The 25,115-nt window shown below is 44.0% G+C and overlaps 2 protein-coding genes and 1 long non-coding RNA gene across 5 annotated transcripts in view; 1 reads left to right on the plus strand and 2 right to left on the minus strand.

Annotated features, from left to right (window-relative positions):
• Positions 1-561: 561 nt before the first annotated feature.
• RPS17 (ribosomal protein S17) lies at positions 562-8,895 on the minus strand. The gene is made up of 5 exons (XM_069067267.1): positions 8,770-8,895; positions 8,341-8,492; positions 3,387-3,492; positions 1,123-1,188; positions 562-683 (listed from the first exon to the last, which is right to left on the minus strand). The coding sequence occupies exons 1-5, from the start codon at positions 8,770-8,772 to the stop codon at positions 603-605; spliced, it is 408 nt and encodes a 135-aa protein (XP_068923368.1). The 5' UTR covers positions 8,773-8,895; the 3' UTR covers positions 562-602.
• A 4-nt stretch (positions 8,896-8,899) lies between these two features.
• On the plus strand, positions 8,900-24,523 carry LOC138145595 (uncharacterized). Its single transcript, XR_011164263.1, has 3 exons — positions 8,900-9,027; positions 23,279-23,475; positions 24,096-24,523. It is a non-coding gene; the product is annotated as an uncharacterized lncRNA (long non-coding RNA).
• Positions 13,335-25,115, minus strand: part of CPEB1 (cytoplasmic polyadenylation element binding protein 1) — a 79,495-nt gene continuing 67,714 nt past the window's right edge. For 2 of the 3 annotated variants that reach the window (XM_069067264.1, XM_069067266.1), the window contains exons 6-12: positions 24,969-25,082; positions 24,575-24,679; positions 23,350-23,486; positions 19,697-19,895; positions 18,482-18,576; positions 17,715-17,795; positions 13,335-14,790 (exon numbers count right to left, since the gene is read on the minus strand). In XM_069067264.1, the coding sequence (XP_068923365.1) occupies positions 14,680-14,790; positions 17,715-17,795; positions 18,482-18,576; positions 19,697-19,895; positions 23,350-23,486; positions 24,575-24,679; positions 24,969-25,082 (842 nt within the window). In that variant the 3' untranslated portion in view covers positions 13,335-14,679. The remainder of the gene's footprint in view (positions 14,791-17,714; positions 17,796-18,481; positions 18,577-19,696; positions 19,896-23,349; positions 23,487-24,574; positions 24,680-24,968; positions 25,083-25,115) is intronic. The other variant, XM_069067265.1, reaches the window with a different exon arrangement.

Here is a 25,115-nt window from a genome sequence, read left to right on the forward strand (position 1 = left end):
TTACTGGTTCCTCGAGGGCAAGAATTGTGCAACACTGGTGAGAAGAGTGAATTAGTCCAACACCCAAATGTCTTGTGAACAGAATATTGTTAGGAAAGGAGTCCAGAATAGGCTACACTTTTGAAGAACCCCAGATCCAATATTCTGCATCAACTCCCATGAATATAATCAACACTTTGCCAACTGGGTTGATTTGGATTAAATTTAATTTCCTTTTAAGGAATTCAAGAGTCCTTGGGGCTAAAAAGGAATAGCACCCCCTGCAATTCAATAGCAGAGTACTACAATCAGATTTATCTGGCCATGGTCTTTTGCTGGGAGGTGAGTGGAAGGTATAGAGAAAGAAAAAAGCATTGGGAGTATGAGGCTAGAGATGTTAAACTTCACCTGCCTGGGGTTACATGTCAATAAAGAGATTCTGAGCAAAGTCACAACTGCACAGTTTACACAACTAATTCGATGGTCATAAATTGCATATGGAAACCTATTTTGAAAACCCAAACTCTCTCCAAATGTAGGCTAGCACATGATGAAGCATTTAAAAAACAAGTCAACACAATGGGGAGTTCTCAAGTTTATTGGAAAGAAGGCAAAAGTAAATATTAAACAGCTCCTCTTGGTGTTTTGAAGTTCATCCCAACTGTGGGCTGGGTAACTTGCAGGTTGGACAAACTACCAAAGTCCTGGAATGATGAGAAAAAACATTTCTAAATATGATGAAATCTTGATTCCTTAAGACATACCCAGAGAAATCTCAGGAGGTTCAGGACCAGCCAGTGATCTGTGACTCCCTAGTCCAGACCGCCACATTTTCCTGTCCTCCATGTCTGTTACAGGCATAGTACAAACCTGTTAGAAACTTTTCTCAGCGAAGTAAGTGGGACCCTGGGGTAAGGGCAGAGTTCTGACAGGGTTTCACTTAATTCTTTCTCACACCAGTTACAGGATTAACAGAATCTAAGGATTAGATGACCCATAGATGCATTATGTTCCAAAAAGTTTTGTTCTCTCACCCACTGTCCCCTGCAGAGATCCCATAAAAGCTTCAACCTCAGACCTCTATCTGGTTACTGGTTCTTAGTCTCCAGTATTACCAGACCAGAAGTTCAAGGTTATACTCACCAGGAGTTTCAACATTTCTTTGGTATCAGGGTCCACTTCGATGATTTCCTGATCCAAAGCAGAGACCTAGAAAAGAGGAATGAGATTGGTCACTCACTAACAAGGAGACTAGATTTTCCAACACATTTCCCACGTAATTCTCCTTTTCCCTCTATCCAAATAAAAATATCATTTCAATTCACCAATCATCAATTAAATACCTCCACGGTATGTGCCATAAAGTTACCCATGAAATGGTTAGAGAAAGCAGGCCTCAAGAGTTAAGACCCAGTTCAAATTCCTGCTTCTTTCTCATAGGACTGGGTGAACCTTAGGTAAGACACTGAATAGTCGGGACCCCAGAAGCTCTCAAATGATATTAGTTGCAGACAGTCACTGCTTTAGGAGAGATGTTTCCACTCCATAGTGCAGGTTTTCCCCCTGTAATATGCCAGGTACCTTGCTTCTCAATCAAGTCTACACTGCAGTTTTGTCTATCCCAAATCACATTTTCCCTAATTCCAAAAATCTCCAAAAGATGGCGTCACTCAGAAAAGTTGCTTTCTCATCCTGTATAACTCTTGTCCATGTCCTTCCATAAAACAAGAAATACTGTTCTCTGTACAACAGATAATCAGGCTTTGCAGTTACTAAAGAGGAAAATGGAACTTAGAGAAGGGAAGAAGCACCAATACCAAAAATGCTTCTTTGTGAACTCTCAACTCCCCAAAAGGCACTTTCTCATGAGTACACCACCCTCTACATACACTACAAGCACAGCAGGAACTCAGCAGTGACTGGTCACAGCATAGTGGAATCTAAAAACCCAATTTCAATTCTAGCCCTTTGTTTAACAATGTGACAATTAGCAAGTCACTGTAATGGGAATGTAAATTTAAAGATCTTCCCTTCCCCTAGGCTAAAGTGCACCTGGAGCCTGGGGTGGGAGGCTTGTTTTTCAGTAGATACTTCTTGATTGGCCAGTGAGTCAATAAGGTCATTACATTCTCTGAGCCAGGAGAAGGCTATATATAAGCCCAGATGTGTAGCTTTGTTTTGGGGCTCACTTTGAGAAGTGTTCTGTGATTTGATCATGAGACTCTGGGAAGGCGTTGGTTGTTGAGCCACACACCCCCCGCCCCCGCTTTGAAAAGCCCAGATGCTGATTTGGTATGGATGTAATGGTTGGACAGTTTGGAAAGCTGTTTACTTGATCTGTTTCTGTCTTGATAATTCTGTCTGTATATTTTGAAGTTCGGGGTGCTGACCTTTTTCCCCCGAACGAGGTAAACGATACATATTTGACTGATTAAAGTAAGCTTGTTAACCCATTTTGAGTTGCTTTCCTTTAACAAAGCAGATCTAAGAACCAGTGTTGGTAGCCACCCTGGGGACGCTGGGGTGCTTGCTGCTAGTCACCTAACCTCCCTGGGCTGTTATCCTTTTCTGTAAAATGGTCCTCCCTTACTGAACATTCTTAGCAGCCCAAAGAACAAGAGTCAGGAAAAGGGGGAATGGCCTGTGTTCAGCAGGCAGAAAACATGTTTTTGTTCCAGAGGGTAAAATCAAGATCAATGGACAGAAGTTTTGGGTCCAGTGCAATTACCAACAACAGAACGAACACCTTCAAAGTTAAGTGTTGTTCCATCGCGAGAGGTCATTGATGGAGGTGATCGAGAAGGCTAAGGGATTTAAGGTCCTTCCCATCTCTAAGACTCTATGAGTTAACCTGGTGGCTCTATACCACAAGAATCCAGACAATTGGTACACATGTCCAAAAAGCCAGAAAGGTACCTGTACCTTTCACCTCTGCACCCTTCAGCATGGGGTCTCATACACTATGGGGATTGTGTTTGATGGATTCAAAAGCTAAATATCAGCATGCCCCCAAGCAAAGGCTGACTAAGCATCTGCAGGAGAAAACAATGCCTTGGGCTAGTTGGAAAGCTAAGTCAATGCTCAGGTCCTTAATAGTGTGATCTGAAGTAGCTCAAGAAATCACTCAGATTTACAGTGGAGAAACCTAGGAAGAAAAAACTAGACAAGTACCCAGCAATGACAGCAAAAAGTCAAGCATGCTCAATGCTGAGGGCTTTCTTACAAGCAGGACTAGGGCCTGAAAAGGATAGAAGAACAAAGTAAAATCTCTTTAGAAAAGTCTCAAGAGTTTCTGCTTGTTTAACTTCAGAACTTATTTAGAAAGGCTTATTCTTGCTGCTCTGGAACCCATACCTACTGCCCAACAGGAAGAAAAGAATCAGAGATTGAGGGGTGACCAAGCTTACCTCAGGGACATAGTTATCCCTCCTTTCTCTTTCTTCTTCCTGCAGTTTGATGGAGATACCTCTCACAGGGCCTCTCTGGATCCGCTTCATCAGATGAGTAACATATCTATAAACCAACAGCACCAAACCCAATTTCTAACACCACCAGTCATCAGTTGTAGCATATCTGAACAAAAATGAGCAAAGCTGGAGGCACATTAACACACAGCAGGGAAAAAAAAAAACCGGTGGTGGGAAACCTAACGGCCCAAAAGCTTCATTCCATTTCACTTTAGAAATATTAGCTCTGAACTAACTCACTGTGTGTAGATTTGTTTTAGACACATTCCAAACTAACTAGAAAAAAAGATATCAGCTAAGCTACCCACTGCTGATCCCAATCACCAAAACAAATGTCACCAACACTTCACTAAGCTGCAGGTCCTGGGGTCCATTAACACTAGGGCACAGCTCCCAGGGATTCCACTGCAGGTAAACTCTGGCAAGAGACACAAGCACGTGAACGAGAACACTTTGTTGATGGCAGAGTGAAGGACTGAACTAAAACAAGTGGTTGGACACCTGCTGATGTGGAGTTGTAATGAACAGGAAATCCACTTCACTTGGCTCAGTGGGCAATACCAACCCTGTCAGCCTTCAAGTAAATCTCAACTGTCATTTGAGATTGTGTCATTTAAGCGTTCATTCTGTTGTTGGAGGTCAAAGTCATTTTTGTGATAATCTCTCACTAAGCAGTTAATGGATTTGGAAATTAACAGATAATAATGCTCCGTTCAGAGCACTTCTTCCCCAAGTTCCTCAAAAAAAAAAAAAAAACTTTTTGGGGTGGCCAGGTAGCACAGCGAGTGACAGCACCGGCTCCAGTGTTGGGATGACCTGGAGATCGAATCCCGGGCTCAGACACTTAGCACCCACCCAGAAACACCTGGCCTTGTAACCTTGAGCAAGTTGCTTAACCCCAATTGCTTAGGGGCAGCCAGGTCGCTCAGTGAGTTAAGAGCTCCGGCTCAAGTGTCAGGATGACCTGGAGATCAAATCTGGGCTCAAATACTCAAGACACTCAGAAATAACTGGCCGTGTATCCTTGAGCAAGTTACTTAACCCCGACTGCTTAAAAAAAACAAAACTTTTTACTTTTCTGTTTGCATCCCTAGCAACTTGCAGTTTTTGGAACACGTCAAGTGCTTAACAAATGCTTGCTAAACAAATCAGTATGCAGATACAAGAAAGGAAAAAGGGCTCCTTAATACAGCCAGAAAACTTTCCAAATAGGTGAAAATACCAGATTGATTAACCAATCAGTCAAGGAGTTCAAGGACATAAGATGTTCTTTAACGAAAAAACATCTTCATGCTCACTATCTCAAAAGCCAATTGAGTAACATAAATGTGAATATTCTAACCCTGGCAAAAAGCTAGACTAAATCTTAAAATGATCTAAGATTGTGCTTGCACATACTACTCTTGAAATGTCATATCAGTTTGTAGATAAACCTTCACCTTTGAAACCAGGGTAGGGCAGGGTTTCAGACACCATACAACAGGATACCTTCAAATGTATTTTGCCTAGTTCAACTTTTCACCAAATTTGTACATAATTTATTTCTCTCTTAATTTTAGTCAGATAGCAAGTAAAAGCCAATATATTAAATCAATAAGATCCTCAAGCCTGCATTCTAGGGATGGTTCATATATAAACGGTCTCAATTTTTAAATCTGTAAAATGGGGACACTATCTGCCTTGCATACTTCTAAAAGTTGTTGAAATAATAACCTCCACCTGATTCTGCCATCTCTCTCCTTGTAGCTAACCTCCTTAAAAATGGTTGTCTATGATGGGTGCTGCCTCCAATTCCTTTCCTCTCTCTCTTAATTCTGCAGCTTGGATTCCAGGCTCACCATTCAACTAAAACTGGTCTAGACAAAATTACCAAAGATCCACGTAATCTTCAAACCCAATGTCCTTTTCTCAATCCTCACCCTTCTCTGCAGTCTTTAACACTGTCAATCACCCTTTTCAATTTGATGTCCTCTTCTCTTTAGGTTTCTGTGACAATTCTGTTTCCTGGTTCCACCTGTCTAACCTACTCCTTCCATTGTCTCCTTTGCTGGATCTTCAACCTACCACTAACTATGGGGATGCTCCAAGCCTCTGTCCTAGGCCCTCTATCCTATTTTATTTGATGATCTCACAAACCCAAATGGCTTCAATCTTCATCCCCTTTGTCCAGCCCTAACCTCTCTCCTAAGCCCCAGACTCAAATTTCCAATTGCATATTAGATAACTCAAAATGGAAATCCTGTTGCTACCCTTCCCCCTCCTCTTTTTAGAGCCCTCACCATCCTGGTGCAGATACTCATCACTTCACACTTGAGCTATTGCAACAGCCCACTGGTTAGCCTCCTCACCAAGTCTCTCCCCTACTTCAGGCCATCTTCACTTCAGCCATCAAAGTGATCCTAAAACACTGATATAATCATCACCAAATTCGATAAAATTCCAGTGGCTTCCTATCTCCAGAATCAACTACAAAATCTTATGGTTGGCTTTTAAAGTTCTTCATAACTTGGCACCTTCCATCTCTCCAGTTTTCTTACACCCACTTTCACATACTGTGTAATTCAGTGACCCTGGCGTCCACGCTGGTTTTTGCATATGACACTTATCTCCCACCTCCTCACACTCCAGCAACCCCATATACAATCAGCTATTGTGTTTCTACCTGCCTTCCTCTTACAATGCCAGGTCCCCATCATCTTATGCCTGGTCTATAGCACTGATAGCCTGCCAGTCTGTCTCCCTTGACCTTTCCCCAGCTATTAAACTGCTCTCTCTTAAACTGAAGATCTGGTCATGTCAGCCTCCTTCTTAATAAACTTAAGTAGTTCCTTATTAACTACAAGGACAAACCTAGAATCCTATTTCCTACCTTGCCCAAATCCTTACATTCTGCAGCTCCCAGTTTCAATGACAATGGCGTCCTTGCAGTTCTTCAAACATGAAATTCCATGCATGGTCACTGGCTATACCCCATGCTTGGAACTCTCCTCCTTAACTCTACCTTCTGGCTTCCTTCAAGTCTCAGCTGAAGCACCACATTCTACAAACAGCCCTTCCCAGTCCTCTGCTTACTCAGAATGCCTCTCCTGAGATCACTCCTAATTTATCCTGTCTAGAGCTTGTTTGCACATTGGTATCTGCATGTTTTCTCTTTGTTAGGCTGAGCTCCTCAGGAGTTTGACTTTTTCTAACTTTCTTTGTATTCTCAATGCTTAGCACTGCTGATTAATGGATTAGCTAAGGTTCATTCTAGAAAAACCCATTGGAAATATAAAAACTTCAAAAGCCATACAACCCAGACTATAAAGCCCTTTTCTAGATCTCTAGGAAGTCTATAGTTTCTACCCAGCAATAGAATATACCATCAATGGTCAAAAGTATCACTGTCCTGGGAAATCAATTTATACCACTAGAACAAACTGCCTGTCAGACCTAACTCAAAGGGTTGCTCCCTCAAAAATCTCTGGCAATTTCTCACTATTTACCACATTTCCACAGCCCTCAGTCAAATAACCATGGAAAGGTTACTTTATCTCCTTGCCCCCATTTTCCTAGACCATCAAAGGCAGGAATTTTATGTACCCCAGTCACTTAATAGACCCAAACAGAAACCTATGAAGTCAACAATCATTCATTTAGGAATCACCCCCTCCATGCCAGGAACACAAAGGCAAAAACAGTCCCAGCTCTCAGTGATCTCAGTCTAAAGAGGGAGACACCACACAAACACTAGGAAGATACAACACAGACATAGGGTGAATGGGAGGTCACCTCGGAGGGCAGGCACTGAGAGCAAAAAAGCTAGGAAAGGGTTTTGGCAGAGTGGGACACTCAGATCTGAAGGTCAGGAGGGAAAGAGGACGTGTTTCAGGCATGGGGACCAGCCAGTGGGAATCAAAGCTCAAAAGGAGCCAGGATGCCAGTGTCAGGGGATCAGAGCATGAGAAGGGGAAGCCCCCCAAAGCAGGAAGAGGCCAGGGTAAGAAGGGCTTCCAAAGCCAAACACAGGACTTGATCATCGATCCTGGAGATTACAGGGAGTTGTTGAAGGGGGTTTTAGGGGAAGAAACAGTCAGATTTTCAGGCTCAAGCCAGGAGCTACACTGACAGACCTTATTCTGCTTCTGGGCCCCTACATTCCAAGCAACACCATCTCCTAATGCCTGGAATGCCACCCCATCAAAATATTTTACCCTTCAAGACGCCTCTCTTTTGGAGCCTTTCTCTAGTGCATCCCCCGAATCTTTTCATGCTATTACTTAACAGCTCCTGAGCACTCCCCATAACCACCCTTCCAGACTGCATCAAGTGTTTTGTTTATTCGTAATGACTGAGACCAAGTGGCCTAGAGTAGCCAGGAATGTTCCTATAAATTCAGAGTGTAAAAAGAGTATCATGGCACCCGCTCACTCAATGAACCTCTGTGACTCCCTATTACCCACAGGATGCACACCAGGCCCTTCCTTATTCTCCCAGCCCCCTCCCACGCTCTAGGGTCCAGCAGCCCTCCACTCCTTTCCCATCCTCCCTGCACCTTCCAACCTCACCTGGGACCGCCCTCCCTCCTCCTGTTTCCCTTCAGGACTCCACTCAAACCCAGGCGTGCTGCGGGAAGTGCCCCCTCCCCTTCACGAGGGCTGGCACATATCCCCCGATTGAGCCTAAGCCTGTGGAGGGCAGGGAGGGATCCCGCTGCCTCCCTGCGCCTCTCGGCACTCCGCACACAGCAGCCCCTTCCCCTTTCTGGGCCTCAGTTTCTCCTCCTGTAAAACGGGGAAGGCCAGCTAGCTCATGCCCAGACTGTTTCCCCTAGCTCCGCAGCCCTTTACGGCCCCGCAGGGGGCGCACCACCGGGGAGGGGGGCAAAGGGAGAAGCGGCCCGGCGCCGGCTCACCCCGCGATCTTGTTGCGGAGCTTCTTGCTGGGGATGATGGCGATCTCCTCGCACACGCGCTTGTTGGTGTGGAAGTCATTGCCTAGGCGGGTGTAGTACTTTTCAATGATGACTCGCGCCGCCTTCTTCACGGTCTTGGTCCGAACGCGACCCTAGGGGCGGAGGAGAGTGAGAGGCCGGGCCGGGCGCTGGGAGATGGACCCCTTCCCACGCCGCCCCCGCCCGCCAGGCCCCGGCTCGGGCCAGGCCCGCCGCGTCCGCGCCCCGGCCCCTCTGGAGCCCCGGCGGCAAGCCCCGCACACGGGACCCTGCCAGCCACGCAGCCCCAAGGGAGCGGCGGCTCCCGGGCTCGCGGCTAGCTGCGCGGGCCTCAGGGGAGCCGAGGATGGCGGCGGATGGCGGTAGGCTACGGCGCTCAGCAGCACCTACCATGTTGGCTCCGGAGGGTGAAGGGAGCAGAGGCTGCCGGGAAAAGGTCTATAAGGAGGCGGCAGCTGCGCGACTTCCGCCTGAGCCGGAGACGCGAGCTAAACACCACAGCGGCCTCCGGCGGGCGGGAGGGCAAGTGCAGCATCCTGCGTTCCGGGCTCGAGCCTCGGTGCGGAGGCGGAGACTGGTGTGGAGGGGCGGGGCGAGTGGGGGGGAGCCCAGGCGGCCGGGGTCGCGCGCGCCTTCGTTTGCATACAGGTACGCACCCAGGGATTGGGTGGGGGGAAAGGCTCGGTTCCTGGCCGCTAGCTGGTGCTTACTGTTTTTTAAACTGTCCGGGGCGTGCCCATGCTGGGGGCCAGGCAGGGCGGACCTTGGCGCAATCGTTACTTTTTGTTGGGCCACTCTCCTACACCGCCCCCCCCCCGCCCAAGGGGCGAACGAAGGGGAGTTACTCAGCCCTCCCCCCATCCTCAGGTGGCTACCCACGGGGCCAAGTCCCGGAAGAGAAGCCCTCGTTAAGCACCGGGGAGTGCATTGGCCGGGGCCGAGACGGGCAGGCACAGGGCACGTAAGGTCTGTCATTCTTGGGTTGTTCTGGAGCCGTGGCTGGAGGGTCATGAAACCCTGGGCACGTGCTTTCCCCCAGCCTTCAGTCCGCATTTCTATCCCAGGGGTTGTGGGGGGAGCAGGTGTTTTCAGCGCCTGCTCTTCAGGCCCAGAACCACTTATGGATGCGGGAGCCCTCTAACCCAGCAACCCTTTCAAGTATTCTCTTGACATTCAAGGTAGGGAAAAACTGCTTCCTCCTTTGGTCTTTGCCTCTCCTCAGCATCGGACCCATTTAACTCATGTTTCCTTGAAGGGTGGTGTAGGATAGACACCCAGCTCCTAATCCTGCATCAACTAAGAAGGTTTGAAAGTGTTTTCCTCCTTCCTTATGTTTCCCTAGGTGAGACAGCTTTTTTGTTCTACCTTATTGTAGTGCAATTTGAGAGCCAAATGAACAATTTCCCTTCCACATGCCTTCTCTCTCAGCTGGCCATTCAGGAGCTTAGGCCCTCCTCAGGTTAGGCTTTGCTCCAGAAGTATTCCCAGAGCCTAGACTCAACTCTTAAGTCCTCAGGCAATGTCACATCCCTACTTTGCTACCAGGTATGAATTATGCCTGAAATCCACCCACTATGCTTAGCTAGAATTGCAGGGACAGCCTGCCAAGTAGGGCCAGGGAAATGAGAAGAAAACCTGGGGGACCTATGGCCCCAGGGCAATAGGGAATAAGTAAAAGGGGCCTACAAGACATCAACAAAGAATGTCATTCAGGACTTGCTCCTCCTAGATCCACATAAAGAACCGGTAGCCACCGTTAATTCCTAGGCCAAAACTTGATCTGGCACCACCAGGAGTAAACTAAAGCAATGGGAGAGATGAGGGTAGGCAGCTCTCTGCTCTCCTGACACCGGAGGAAGAAAATGCCTCACCTTCAGTATCAGAGACTATTAAGACTATTAAGGAGAGTTCAGAGTCTATCCCAGTTCCTCATCCCATCCCTTATCTTTCCTTTTTACTGTACCTCTGTATTCATCGAGACTCTGGGTAAATCAATGCCCCCAGGGGCTTGGGATGAGCTCTGAAAGAGGAATGGCACAAGTCATGATTTCCTAGGACCAATTCTAACAAGCTCTAGCGTGACAGATATATCCTTTATTCTTTCCCCTCTATGAGAAGATTGCTCCTAGAAGAAGCTGCCTATAAGAATTACCAGAGCTTTCTTTCTTCACTTTCTTCATTAACAGAATGTCCCTTCTTCATTATCTTTGCAAGGGTTGGTACCTGTTCATTTCTCCAATCCCTAGCTTCCTGCAACATTTCACTCAGCTCAAGGCCCACCTTATACAGGAAAACCTTTCCTGATCTCCCTCCTCAGTCACAGACATTAGTGCTTCATCCCTTCCCAGAATTACCTGATTTGGTATATGCTCTCATAGCGTACATTGTCTCTCCCATTAGAATGTTAAGTTCTGAGTGCAGAGGCCATTTCCCTTTGGTCTATGCACCTTTTAATACCTGGCAGTGTCTAACCTATGTAAGGCTCTGAGATATCCAGTGACCCAAGATCCCAGTAAAAAAAAAAAAAGAGTCAACTCAAACATTTATTGAGCACCTATCATATACACAGATAACAGGAGTGAGATTTTTGGTAAGATTTTGTAAGGTGCCAGTAAGGTTGTAACACACAGAGGTTATCTATAATATAAGACAAATTTGTCAGAGAAGGGCAAAATGCTACATGACATCTAAGGGCCTCCCCAAGGAAGTAGCCTTTGAGTTGGATTTTAAAGAATGGGGAGAAATTCAAATGATAATTGTAGAGGATTAAGGAGGAGGAAAAAGGGACAATCCATGCTGAGGTTAAAGTGGGAAAACAGGCAGTTAGTTTCCTTTCCCCTCTTTATAAGTTCTATTCCTCTTTAGATTTCAGTATTTCTTTTGTATCTTTTAAACATCAACTAATGCAAAAGAGGTCAGTTCTCCATTTTTAAGTTCATTTGGTAAGCTCTTCAAGTATCACCCCCCCACCCCTGCCACACCCACCCACACACCCCTTAACCATATTGATATTTAGTTTGCAATACTTGAAATGGACCCGTTGGAAATGAAGAAGCAAGATGAGCCATACAGAATTTTTTTCCCTTTGGCTATTTTTTTTAACCTGCATACATACCTCCAATTTATATTTATTTCCACTGACCAAAACTGTATTTGCCTCTCATGGTAACCAGATAGCTCAATGACTTTATCTAAGGCTCACTTCCACAACACAATCCTAACCTCCTTTTGGGTATCACCAAAGTTAGGAATAAAAGTATCTGAGCTAGAGTATCTCAGTTACCTTAGTGCAAAACAGCCTATAAATGTCTGGGGTAGAGAAGGAATTATAATAACTATATATCCCAAGAAAGGTATCTTGCCTTCCTCCCCCACAATCCAGAGTTGGAAAGGTCAGGCCACAAAGAGCTGATGTTCCTAGGAAACACCTCAAAGAGTCCTATAGTTCTCCACATTTCATGCAGATGCTCCCAATAGGACACGCTGAATGAGCCACTTCAGGTGTTGAACCACAAATAAGTCAGAACTTCAAGCCAACATCTAGACCAGGGGTGGGGAACCTGAGGCAACATGTGTTGCCCTCTAGATCCTTCAGTTCGGCCCTTTGACTGAATCTAATCTTCACAGAACAAATCCCCTTAATAAAAGGAATTGTCCTGTAGAACTTAGACTCGGTCAAAAGGTCACACCTAAAGACCTAGAAGGTCACATGTGGCCTTGAGGCAGCAGGTTCCCCACCCCTGGGCAAGGGGCTCATTGGGTAGTAGACGAAATGGCTACTAGGAAGAAGTAAAGACTTGCAAAGGTGAGAACAGGGTTAATGTGTGGATGTCACGGATTTAGAATTAAGTGTGGATTAAAACATGCCCAACCATTTTCTTCCCATTCCCTACATACCTGACTCAACCTTCTTCCCCCACCATGACTCTGGTGGGAAAGGGGGACACAACCAGTATAACCAAACTTGTTTATGTGGCCATATAGTTTCTGAATCTCATGAGTTCATTCTCTAGTCCTTTAATGGGACCATCACAATTCTATTAGGGACAAACTCATAACCTGACTCCAATATGATAATAAATAGTATTTCAGTATTATCTCTTAGAGAAGGGACCAAGGTGACTAGTGAATGGCAGTTGCCTTTAAGGCCTGAAACTTTCATAAAAATCTTATACCAACAGACCTGATTCTTCTGACTTTAGACCTTCATTAGGACAGTTGCATAGCCAGATTCAGTGACCTGATTCCAGGACACTTATTTTCCATTTCTACTATAGGCTTTAAGGATTAACATACAAGATATTAACTTTATGGGGTTATCCTAGCTGGAAAAAAAGGAAGTAAAGGATTTGTAGGAATAAAGGGATTAAATCCTCTGCCTTTAAATATTTTTCTGTATGGGAAGTCAAGGTAAGTTAGGTCTCCTGGATACCTCTAAATACTTTCCTAAAATAACTCTCCCTGTGATGGACATGTAATGACAGTCTTTGGGTCCTGGAATGAAGAAAAAATGGGGGGAATGGAAGAAGAATGGACACAGAGTCTGAAAGCGAAAAAAGATCATACTAGAAGCAACCAGAAAGTTTATCTATGCCTAGACTTGGACTGGAGTTCTTGTTACCCCACACCACCCAGGAAAACCAGTCCTACTCCCCAAAATTACTCCAATATCTATTTCCCATTACTGATAAGAAAAGGCCATCCTTCACAGCAGGAGTCCGAAGAGCTTTAAACACTTCAATTTTCAAGGTCTTCAAGGCTAGGGGCCCAAAGCCTAAGGAGTTGCATGGGTAGGGTATATGCATGTAAATCCACCTTGTGAGACTAGGCCTTAGACCGAAGTGCCAGGGCCTAATCACTGGAAGTCGCCACTTGACTTTCTCACCACCTAGGGACCAACCCACCAAGATGCTCCCACCCACTATTATCAGTATTAATGACAGAGACAAACCCAACACTGCTGCAACGTGTTTATTATGTGCCAAAAAAACTACACCACAGCTTACTCCACACATCTGCAGGAGAGTGCAGTCTTGCCTGCATGTACTACAATGAGGTAGGGACTTCACACACAGATTCACAAAAACCCACACAGAGCAGCTGGGATACGCAACAACGCAACATCGGCTCAGCGGGAGGGGAAGGAAAAGGAGGGAGGATTATGACACTGGTTCTTTGGCACACAGCTTCCCGTAGAGGGGCAAGTTCTATTTTCTTTTAAAAAAAAAAAAGTCAAGTTTTCAAATCCCAGCAGCATCAGCCAACTGCCCTGTTGCTTCATACATTTTTTTAAACGGAAAATAAAAGAAAAAAGGGAAAGGTACTTGTCCCCTCTAAGTAAAAGGGCTCCTGTGAACCTTCATCTGCCCCCATCAAAAAGCAGCCCTTTTTAGCTCAGTTACAAAAAAGAAAAAATTAAGTCCTGTGACTTTGTGATTAAAAACCTCTATCAACCCCCCATTTAAGTGCAACTTAAGAAAGTGCAAGAAAAGGTTTAAAACTATGTACAGCAGCTCCACCATTGTTTATCCGGTCCAGTTTTAAATTTGAAAATCTTGTCTTTTTCCTGGTTGCAAACGCCTCTCCACAACTGTGAGAAACCCTAAGCCGCAGTCCCCAGACACAAATTTGCATTAATGTTAAAAGCTGCCAGGAAAGAAAAAAATCTCTTGTTTCAAACTACTTAAAAACTGTTTTAAGGAGTGTAAAAAGGAACCGGTAAAAACCCTCGAGCGTAAAATATGAAATATGATTTTGGTTTAAATGAAGAGCAAAGTCTCCTTGTTGTTACAGTAAAAAACACCAGCTGAACTCTCAGTTTATGCCGTTCAGGTGGGGGTTAAATAAATGGAAAGGCACTGTATGGCAACTGCAAACATGGAGCCACTGAGACCTGCGTCATTACCATCAGTATTGCGAGGAATGTAAAAAAGCGCTTTTAATAAATAAAAAACCTAGACGAAGGCATCTGCATAAACACCTTCTCAACACGTGGTCCTTTTTTGCTTGTCATCAGCAAACTGAGGAACTAAAGTCTGGGAAAACTGCAGAGTCACTTGGGGGGTGACTGGGGGGCCCTTCCCCTTAAAACACCCCCTGAAAACAAAACCCGACAAAACTCACTGTGCATTAGTGCAGAAACAAAGACAGATCAGCAAGTGCAAAGGTGAATGTAAGATTTTCCTCATGTCCTTTGGAAGTGTGCTCCCAGCCTGGGCCTGAGGCTGATAGCAACACTCCAGCTCTCACCACTCAGGTTAAACCAGCTTCACCAGGGGCAGATGGACACCCACCACCCCTCTAGCTGGACTCTCGACTCTTCTGGTTACGCATCAGAGGACGATGATGACGAAGGCCCTCGGTGCTATGTCGCCAGTGCCAGCAGCTTCGGCAAAAGTACTTGAAGCAGACCTGTGGGGCAAGGTTATGTAAATAAGAAGGGCAACGTCAGCTCTAGCATGATCCATCAGCCAGGAGCAACCAATTTCTGAGAGAAAAATCAGTTTTTAACAATTCCAAGAAAGGAAGGGGGAGAAAACAGTAAAAGTCATGAACAATGTCAGCCTTAATGGATTGATAATTCATTACAGTCAAAATCTTGTCCCAAAAGATCACCTCTGGGGATCCATTTACTCTGTACAAAGAACCTTCTAAACTCTTTGCCCAAGGCATCTTTGTGGCCTGACATGTAGGAAATTTTTCAGCATTTTCAACAATCCCTATTCATATCTATGTATGAAGCACTGATAAATCAGTAAGTCCCCCCCCCCTCCCCCCCCCCCCCCCCCCCCCCCCCCCCCCCCCCACAACCCCCCCCCACCATCCCCCCTTATTTTTTCATCCCCCCCCCCCCCCCCCTCCCCCCCCCCCACCAGACCCAGCTCTCAAAGAGCCTGTCCAATTGTCCTCATTGTTGTATCTTGGGCACCGCTCCGCCCAGCTGCTGACAGAATCCTACACAATCTTTCTTCCCCATCGTGATCTATGTCTCATCCTCATCTCACGGCTCCTGCAACATGCTGCCCTGTGTGTCAGTGGAGGCTATGGTATAGTCATATTTCCATAAAGTTAAAGTTTTGAGAACTTGAGAGTCTACCATAGAGCCAGGTATCAACGATCAAAAGCAGTAGTAGAGGCTAGTAATTAAGCATCCTCCTGGCACAAAAGTCTGGCAGTCATGACTGCTACCATCTGTCTCGATGCCAAACAGTAGAGATGCTTTAAGCATTTCACCTTCAGGTCTAAAAAAGGGAACATGTTTCTTCAGTCTGTTGATTAGTGGCCATTTTATTTAGAAGTCTATTTTAGTGTTTGGATAGTTCGGTAATTCCTTCCCTGTTGAATGATCTGGATCAGTACACCAAGGAGTTTCCAGAGCCTGACAAAGAACTAAAGGATAAATGATGGGACCTGCCTGGCTCCTTCCTGTAAGGACTCCACAGGACCCAAGTTAGAAAACAAGGACAAGACAAGGAAACAGAAGAGAGAAGAAGCCAGATGATACTTTTAGGAGTATTCAAGTCTTCTTCTCCTGAATAACCATTTGTCTCAAATCTCACTTTAATTTAAAATAACAGTACTACCTGACTAAAGACTTAGGAATATAACATCTTTTCTTTCACTTTGATCTCAGATGAAGAGGTTTCCCTTCTTGTCAGGGTCAACTTCTCTGCAAGTACCACCTACCTTATTGCAGCCTAGCCCTGCCCCCAGAGTGTTATCCAGCAGCAATTTTCTGGCTCATTCAGGCTCCTTCCCTTGGCCTACCACCTCACACAGACCTCCTCCACCCTTAAACTCTCCACTGTGACCTTACTATTTACCTACTTTTTTACTACTAGCCTACTTTTTTTTTTATCTCTCCTCCATTTCTCAGCTAAACTCCCATAAAAAGCTGATTATACTTAGGGCCTGGCCTCCTCTCCTTTCTGTGACTCACTCAATTCAAACTCTCTCCCAAGTTACCAATGATTTTGCAATCATTAAATCTAACTATCTTTTCTCAGTGTTCTTGTTCATCCTTCCTGACTTCTACATTGCTCAACACCATTGACCCCCCCCCCAACCCCAGATCTAATCTACTCTTTGGGTTTGGTTTGTTTTTTTAGTATCTATGTATGAATGCTTTGTGTCAGAGTCTTCTGTGCTGGACCTTCATCAAGGACACAACCACTACTGTGGGCATCCCCAGACAGGACCTTCCCCTGGGTCTTCTTCTTTCTTGACTTTCACACTTGGTGATCTTACCAGCTTCCCAAATGTTCAATTTTCTCTATGCAAATGATTCCTAGATCTTTATATTCAGCTCTACCTCTCTTCTCCAGACCTCCAATCCTGAAGTCATTAACTTCCTATTGGACATTTAAAAAATGAATTTCTGCAGGTGTCTCAAACTGAACATGTCTGAAACAAAACTCATTGCCTTTTCTCCCAAAGCCTCCCCTCTTTTCAACTCCCCTATTACTGTCGATAAACTTTCAGGTCATTCACATTCACAACCTGACTGTTCACTCTTACTCTACCTATTCAAATGGACAAACCTTGTCATTTCTACTTTCACAGTATCTCTCACACATGGCTCTTTTTTCTGTACTAACAAACAAAACCCAGTTCAAACCATTCTTTCTCCCTCAGATTTTTGCACTAGCCTCCTCACTAGTCTCTCTTCCTCAGGTCTTTTCTCTCCTACCTGTCCATTTAAGTGCCAAGTGATTTTCCTAAAGTAGTAAGTCTGACCATCTTAACTTCTACTCCAAGTCCAGTGAACCCTCTAGGATCAATTATAAGCCTCTGTTTGGCATTTAAATCTCATCATTCTGGTCCCTTTCAGTCATCTTGTATATCACTGTCCTCCCTCTATGATCCAGACCAGCTAGAATGGCCTACTTGTTACTTGTGTACAACACTCCATTCTCTCCAATCTCTGTGCTTGGCAATGGCTACTCTGTGCCTGAAAAGCTCTCAGTTTCTATAAGCTCTGCCTCTTGGATGCTCTGGATTCCTTCAAGATTCACCCCCAAAAATCACATTCTGCAAGCGGCCTTCCCAGGTCCCTCCAGTTGCTAGTGTCTTCCCTGTTAGGTTAGCTTCCATCTATTCTATATGCAGCTTGTACATAACCTAATTATTTACACACCATCTCCATGAGAATAGAGAAAATTTGGAGTCAGTGCAGCTATATTCCATTTTATTTTTTTAAATTTGTTAAATATTTCCCAAATCTATTTTAACCTGTTTCTACCACACTAGGAGTACTGGGGACAACCTAAGCATTTGACTCCTCTGCTCTACAGGATTTAAGTGAGATTTAAACTGGGTGGGACAAGAAGACTCACCTGATCTCGACAGAAGAACGGACCTGGTTGAGCACTGCAGATGTGACACAGAGAGTCTTCTAAGTAGGGGTCAATCTGAACCTGTACAAAAGCAAGTTACAGATGAGCTATGTCCCCAACATCCATGGTCAAGAATGGGAGGGAGGGTAGATTATTCTGCACTGAAGGACACATGTCCTTCAGGAAGAGTTCTGACAGGGCTCCTTAAGGAGAGAGGTAAATTATCACAGCCGCAAATGGTTTCCTACTGCCCCCCCCCCCCAAGCTATATAGACTATGTTCAAGGAGTAGGTGGATAAAGCTTCACACCCTTCAAGCACTGTTTTAGAGCTTCACACATATTGCCAAATGGCAACAGCTGAGTGCTTTGGACAAAATTTGTAATGCATAAATCCTATTTGCTAAGTAGGAAGAAATAAGGGATCAAAATTTAGATGTTATATTGAAATCACCAAGCCTACTCTACTCACTTTTATACTGTGTTGTATTTTATTTAAGTTAATCCTCTCAAGTCTCTGGTCAAGTCATGGTATCTACATTCAACAGATAGCACATACCTCCAAGAATCAAATCTTTAGTCTTTATCTGCCATAACTACATAACCCACTGGTGTACCCTCACACCCATGGCACTGCCTCAGACTACAGCTGTGAGGCAAACTGCTTCGGGACTCTTTGGTTCAATTAGTTGCTATACCATGGGTAACTCATCACAGGGTGATATCAAGATGCCACAAGAGGGACACAAGTAGTACCCATTCTACTCACCTTCTTTGTGAACTTGGTAGTTTTGATCTCCACAAAAGCAGCACTGACAGCCTTCAGATAACTGCGTTGATTGTTAAAAGTCACTCTGCCTGACCCTGAGAATCACATGAACATGGTTCATACCAAGGGTGAATAATATACTCTACATGAACGCAAATTCTAGTCCAGAACAAGAGAGAAGATAGTATGCTAGAATGGAGAAAGGGAAGAGGAGTTTCCTTAGATTCAATTTGATGCTATAAACGGTCCATACAAAAGAGCAAAAGAACAAATTAAAGAGAGGAGTAAGGGAAGACTTCAATTGACATCAAATTTCTCAGTAGAGGACAAAGCAGAACATCTTCAATGCTCCAATCGACCAGACCCACCAGGCCCAATGCCTGTCACTTCCTACTTAAGTCTCTGAAGTCTCAAATTTAGAATCCACATTCCATGAGCACTCAGTGTTTGTTTCTAGCCTCATAATGACTCCAGGGACATGAAGAGAAGACAAACCCATGTTCTAATTAATCTGTCAAAGTATGTATACTGTTTAAGGGAAAGGTGCCCGTACATCTCCTAAGGGCATCAACCCAACCTCCCCATACTCAGCATCAGCACCCCCAATCAACAGTCACTGCTCAGTCTGACTGCTGGAGAAATGGGGAACAACAAACTTTTATTAAAAACTCTGGGTTGGGACGGATAGCAAGGAAGTATTACAGCCTTCTCAACTGGCTCCCAAATCTTCCCTCCTACTTCTGATTTAGTTGAACTCCAGTTGCCCCCCGGGCTCACCCTCTACAGATGGCAAGTAGGTGAAAATAGTTGTCTCTCCAGGCTCAGTTGAGTGTGAGTGTGTGAGAGAGAGACACAGAGAGAGAGAGAGCACGTTTGCAAGCACAGGGTGGGGGTGGGGGTGGAGAATGGCAGGCTAGAACTCTGTAGTATAGTACATGGTCCATCAACTGCCCCGTCTTATCTAGTGAAGTAAATAAAATGATTTCTCTTAGAAGAGAGCCACCAAACTGGCATTCATAAAAGTAACTTTTCCTTCCTTGTTGGAAAGAACATGCCCTCCCACCCCTACGGGGGGGGGGGGGGATCACATACATAGTTTATAGAGTCTACTGACCAAAAGGTTTCTCCTACTTATGAACCAAAGGTCCCTAAGGAAAAACAGCCCCATTTCTAACCTCAATTATCATGTATTCCTGCTAAGAAGATGACACTCACCAATAGGATACTTGTGCTTATCCGTGTCAATACCAGCATACACTACTCCTCCAAACAGATCATTTACAATTGCAGCCAAGGCCTCTGCGTTGAGCATCCCATGCAACGCCCCAACAAAGACAGTTCTGCTGGGATCCAGTCTCTGTGATGGGCTCCGAACAAAGTTGCTATCAGCCAAGACCCAGGGGATAACCTGCACCTGAAACCATACAGAAATCAGCTCGTGAGGGAGCTAGCAACATGTTCAGGTGACTGAAGAGCTCATTTCCTTACAATGTTCACCACTGGCCAAAGGCTGTGGCTATATCACGTGGACCAGTATCACAGTAAAGAAGATGAGGCCTTCTCATGCTGCTCAGAACACAAAACAGTTGATTACTTCCCATCTGTCCTGTTTGTATAGATGTTCGCATTCTGTCTTCTCCATTAGACTGTGGGCTCCTCAAAAGCTCAGAGAATGCCTTACCTTTCTCTGTGTTCCCAGAACTGACACAGTGCCTAGCACATAGTGAACCAGACACCTATGTTTGCTCAACTGAGTGTCACATAACGTGACAAATACAAGGAGATCTGGGGCATCTTGGGCATCTAGCCATAAAGCAACAAAGACTTAGGCAATATGAGGATTACACTGAAGGCTTCCGAGCATGATTCATAAATGCCTCTATCAGATACCTTCTTCTCATGACTTCGTAGACAGGTTTCCTGAAGAGACCTAGGCTGCAGCTCATTAAGCCAATAGGAAGCTGTGGGGAAAAATGAGCAGTCTCTGGCAACGTTCCTCTGCTTCCCAGATCATCAATCATCTTTCACACAATCCACAACCTGAACATGGCCAAGTGACACATCATACTGTGTCTCCATCCATTTCCACAAAGCTTCAATGGGAAGATAGCTCAGGAACCATGCCACACCATGATCCTAGAGAACTGAATGTGAGTAAATCCAACTTTGTGAACTGAGGTTTAGATAGAAGTTTTATTTAGTCCTTCCAAAGCCTGAAGGATAATAGTATGGTCCCAAGCACTTACAGTTTTTAAAATAGACCATGTGCCAGGCATTATGTTTGGTGCTAGAAGATGTGAACACTTGAAGGGTAATACAAGAAGAGTCTGCAATTTCTTCAGTGAGAGAACTCCCAGAGTGAGAATTCCCTTCATTAATGTAGATAGCAACTCATCTCTTATAACCTAAGTTCCAGAGGCACAGAGTAGTGAAATCATGCAGTCATATTTGAGAGATGAATCTTACCTTAGATTGAATCTAACACTATCGATTATATCATGTTGCTTCCTATAAATAATGCCAGGAATATAAAGACAAAACCAAAATGAACTCTGCCTTTAAGAAGCATCTAGTCAACCGAGATATAATTTTCATCTTACTGCAAATTTAGCACTGGGTATAAAAGGTTATCGAGTCTAAGTCCTGGTCTGATAAGGAATCAAACAATATTTGTTGGCAATGATAGCATTATATGATGGCAAGATAAAATAGTGAATTGTGAGGGATGGGCAGAGTATTTTTCTCAATAAGTTAACAATACACTTTGGAAATGTAAAAAATCAGTCTGAGAATCATCAGTAACAGTTTCAAGGTGGTCAAACCAGGTCTCAAAGGTCAAACCAGGTCTCAAAAGACTGATAGGATCCAAATATCCACATAAAGTTTAATATTGAGGAACTGATAAAAAAAACACATAGATAAATGGGATGGACAGGGTATAGAAAGACAGAGAAAATGCTTGGAAATAATAAACCAAGATCAGTCTGGCAACTACATATACAATGAAAAGCTGGGGAAAGAAACCCGTGGCTGGGAAGAAAGCACAGTTGTTTCCATTTGGGATGAAGTCAGTTTAAGGTATCATAATGAGTCTAGCATGGAAGGAGCAGATATAAGACAATGGGATGGAGCAATCAAGATTTTGGTGACTGAGTTCAATGGGTGAAGAAGGGGCCATAAATGGTTAAGACATGTTAAGCCTTGAAGAGGGTAATGACAGAAATGGCAAAGTATGAAAAGTGAGTTGAGGGCTTTGTTAGGAGAGAAAGGAGAGCTGTAAGGTTGAATAGCTAAGGATAAATTTATAGTTTTGTATGAAGTGAGTTTAAGACCAGTAGCACAAAACAGTGATGTTCTAAAAGGTAACAAAGTATTTTTCAAATGATGACTGAACTGATCATCAAACACAGGAGATTAAAAATAAGAGAAGTTTAAGAGTCAAAGAATGCACCTAAGGGAAAGAAAAAAAACAGCCAGGGAAGACAACCAAGAAGGAATGGTCAAAAGAGAACCATGAGAGTACAGCACACAAGTCAAGGGAGGACCAAGTCTCAAAAAGTGAATGGGTCACTATCAAATGCTATGGAGAAGCCAAAGATCGAGCATGGAAAAAAAGGTTAATCAGCTGTCACTTTCAGGTGATCACTAGTGATCTTTGAGAGCATTGTTTCATTACATCAAAGTTACGTCAGATACCATAATGTTAAAGATGGAATTTGTTATAAGTAAAAACAAGTCTCAGAATTATTAAGGGGAAAAAAAACCCAACTGTAAAAGGTCATCTAGATCCAAGGGGGGAAGCACCTGATAAAAAGAACCATTAAGAGGACACTATGGAGAAAGCAGTGGATCTTCTGTACCATGGACTTCTGTGAAGATCAAGAAAGCTAACCATTTAACCACTGCTCTCTAGAGAATGGATAAGAACCTTCACACCCTTCATGCCTTTTCAGGCACTGAAAATTGACTAACAACAAGGCAAGGACCAGATTGCTACCAAGGAAAAACAGTTACAAAAAGGTCAATAAGAAAGCATCATAGGATAATAGATTTTGAGTTACAAAGTATCTTCAAAGTCTTCTAGGTCAATCCCTTCATTTTATAGGTCAGGAAAATGAGGTTCAGAGAGCCAGGGCCTAAGTCAAAGGCAAGATGAAACTCAAATCTAAAATCAACACTCTCTCCATTACACATAATAGAAAGTTCAAAAGATTGAACACATAACATAAAGCCAAAGTAGGGAGGACTAAACTTCTTAAGTATGAGTTTGTGAAGAAACAATGAATTAACTTCATTTGAAGGATAAAAAGTCTAGGTCAGAAATGCGGACTATGAATAACATGGACAAAAGCAGCACTGGATACTGTGAAATAAAGTACACAAAACAGCAGAATCCCTATTCATGATTATCTTAGAATATTAGAGCTAGAAGTAGACTGTAATAGCCACACTTCAACCTCCTCATTTTATAAAAAGATGGTCACTGATGCCAAGTGCCTTGTCCTGTTCCTAGAACATGGCTAAGTGGAAGAGCTGGGACTCAAATGCAAATTCTCTTGATGTGAGGTCAGTATTCTCTGCACTGCCTTCAGGAAAACAAGGCAAATGCACTAGACTTCAGAATTTTCACATTCTGTAACCAAAGGTCACTGAACCAAAAGGTTCCCTTCCCAACACTGAGGTAAATTCTTAGTGTGTGTGCTTGTACATGTGTGTGACAGACTAAAGTTCCACTCACCCCCAGGAAGCTCTAAGAAAATTGAGTCAGTCTCATTTAGATCATGGCTTTATTCACAGGAAGCACACTGCTGCCAGAATTTTCAGCCTTAGAAGTCAGAAGGGAATTAAGCTAGGAAGAATCAACTAACCTCCTTACAACGCATCCTGCGGCTGGACATCTTGAAGTAGTACTCGCTCAGGCCATCTGGACTTAGTGGATCTTGGGAACAAGCTTGGAGCAGGGCCCGTACAGATTTCTCCAGTTCAAACACCAGGTACACATACCCTGTTTGATGAGGGGAGGGGCAAGAAGACCAAGTTAGCACATCCTTATATGATTGTGTCCTTGACCACATGACCTGAAACACAGGCTGGATTTTTTTTTTTCATAGGCCACTTGGAAGGGAATTATTTCTGTTTAAAACAGCTACTGGGGCAGCTAGGTGGTGTAGTGAATAGAGCACCAGCCCTGGAGTCAGGAGGACCTAAGTTCAAATCCGAATTCAGACACTTAACACAAAAACTAGCTGTGTGACCCCCAACTGCCCTACCAAAAAGAAAAAAAAAGAAAAAAGACACAGCTACTGCTATATCTAAAAGATCTTTTCTTGAATATAAGTTACTTCTATGCCAAATATCCGCAATGCCAAGAAAATAGATATAGTAATTATGCCACCAATTTATTTACAAATCAAAGAAATGGCAACTTGGAAAAGTGGCCATTAGAAAACAGAGAGCTGTTTAACCAGACAGAAAAGATGGCCATGTCTAAATCAAAGCAGTCAAAGCCAACAATACGAAGGGGTAAGACTAAGGTAAATTTAACTAGGTTCCAAAGATACTCATTAAAATACGAATAAAGTCACTAAAATGCTCCTTCATTTGCTTTCTTTAGTGAAGGTGAATGAGGTGGAATCGACACCTGATTTCTACGGGGATGGGACTTCAGACAATTCAGGAATAGAATCCCAGAGCTCCTTAATCCTGACAACTCCCTCCGGAGCTCAGAATCAGGCCAGCCTCTGAAGAGAACTAACTCGAAATGGAGTAAAACAGCCAAAGAAGCACATCTGTGAACACTCATTCCAAAGTAGGAAAAGCTCCAATGGGCTGAGTTTCACTTTAAGTTCACACAAATAAGTGATCTTTACAATTGCTGGGTTTTAAAACTAGCATAAGACACAGCAATTCAGAGTCCAAATGAAAATGAGAGTAAAGCATGTGCTGGATCCAGAGGAGGTGAAAGTGAGGTAGTCTGCACCCTGGAGTGCTCTCACCAAGTTACCAACATGCAGCTGTGACATCCCTGCAGCCCTCAGTGTGGTCACATACCAGGGAGGGAAAAAAAAAGTGGTCCTACCATGTCTTTATTACCTTTAGGCATATTACCTTTGGGAGGGCAGCGGGGGTGTTTGCCATCCTTACCAGGCCATTCCACACTCAAAGAGCCAAAAACACGGAAGGTGTTAATCAAGCCAGCTGCAGATAAAGAGGAAAGAATTGTATGGAGGCAGAGATAAGCAAATGCTTTAGAGAAAGAAATTCTCTTCCTGAGCCTGAGAGATCAGCTACCTCTACCCCACAAAGAACCATCTTAGAAACTATACACCAGACTGGATAGTTAGACCCTCTCTCTAGCTCTCACTAGCACAGAGCTGGGAATTTAGCTTTCCCTTTATTTTCAAGCCCCATACAGTAAAAATGCTGAAGCTACTTATCCCATAACCGAACATCCCAAACAAGGAACAAACTGCTGGGACTAACTCACCTTCCGTGATGTCCCAAGGAACTCCTCCTAGAAACACCTTACAGGAATAGATAGGGTTCTTGTAGTTTCGAGGAGGAAGCTGACCACTCCAGGTGCAAGTGGCTTCATTCACAGCTTCAAAAGATGAAAAGTGAGATGTCATAGAGT

This window comes from Petaurus breviceps, unplaced genomic scaffold (genome assembly GCF_028583685.1).
Source record: "Petaurus breviceps papuanus isolate PSGF00001 unplaced genomic scaffold, PetGlider_PUasm1.0 90740, whole genome shotgun sequence".
Taxonomy (NCBI): Eukaryota; Metazoa; Chordata; class Mammalia; order Diprotodontia; family Petauridae; genus Petaurus; species Petaurus breviceps.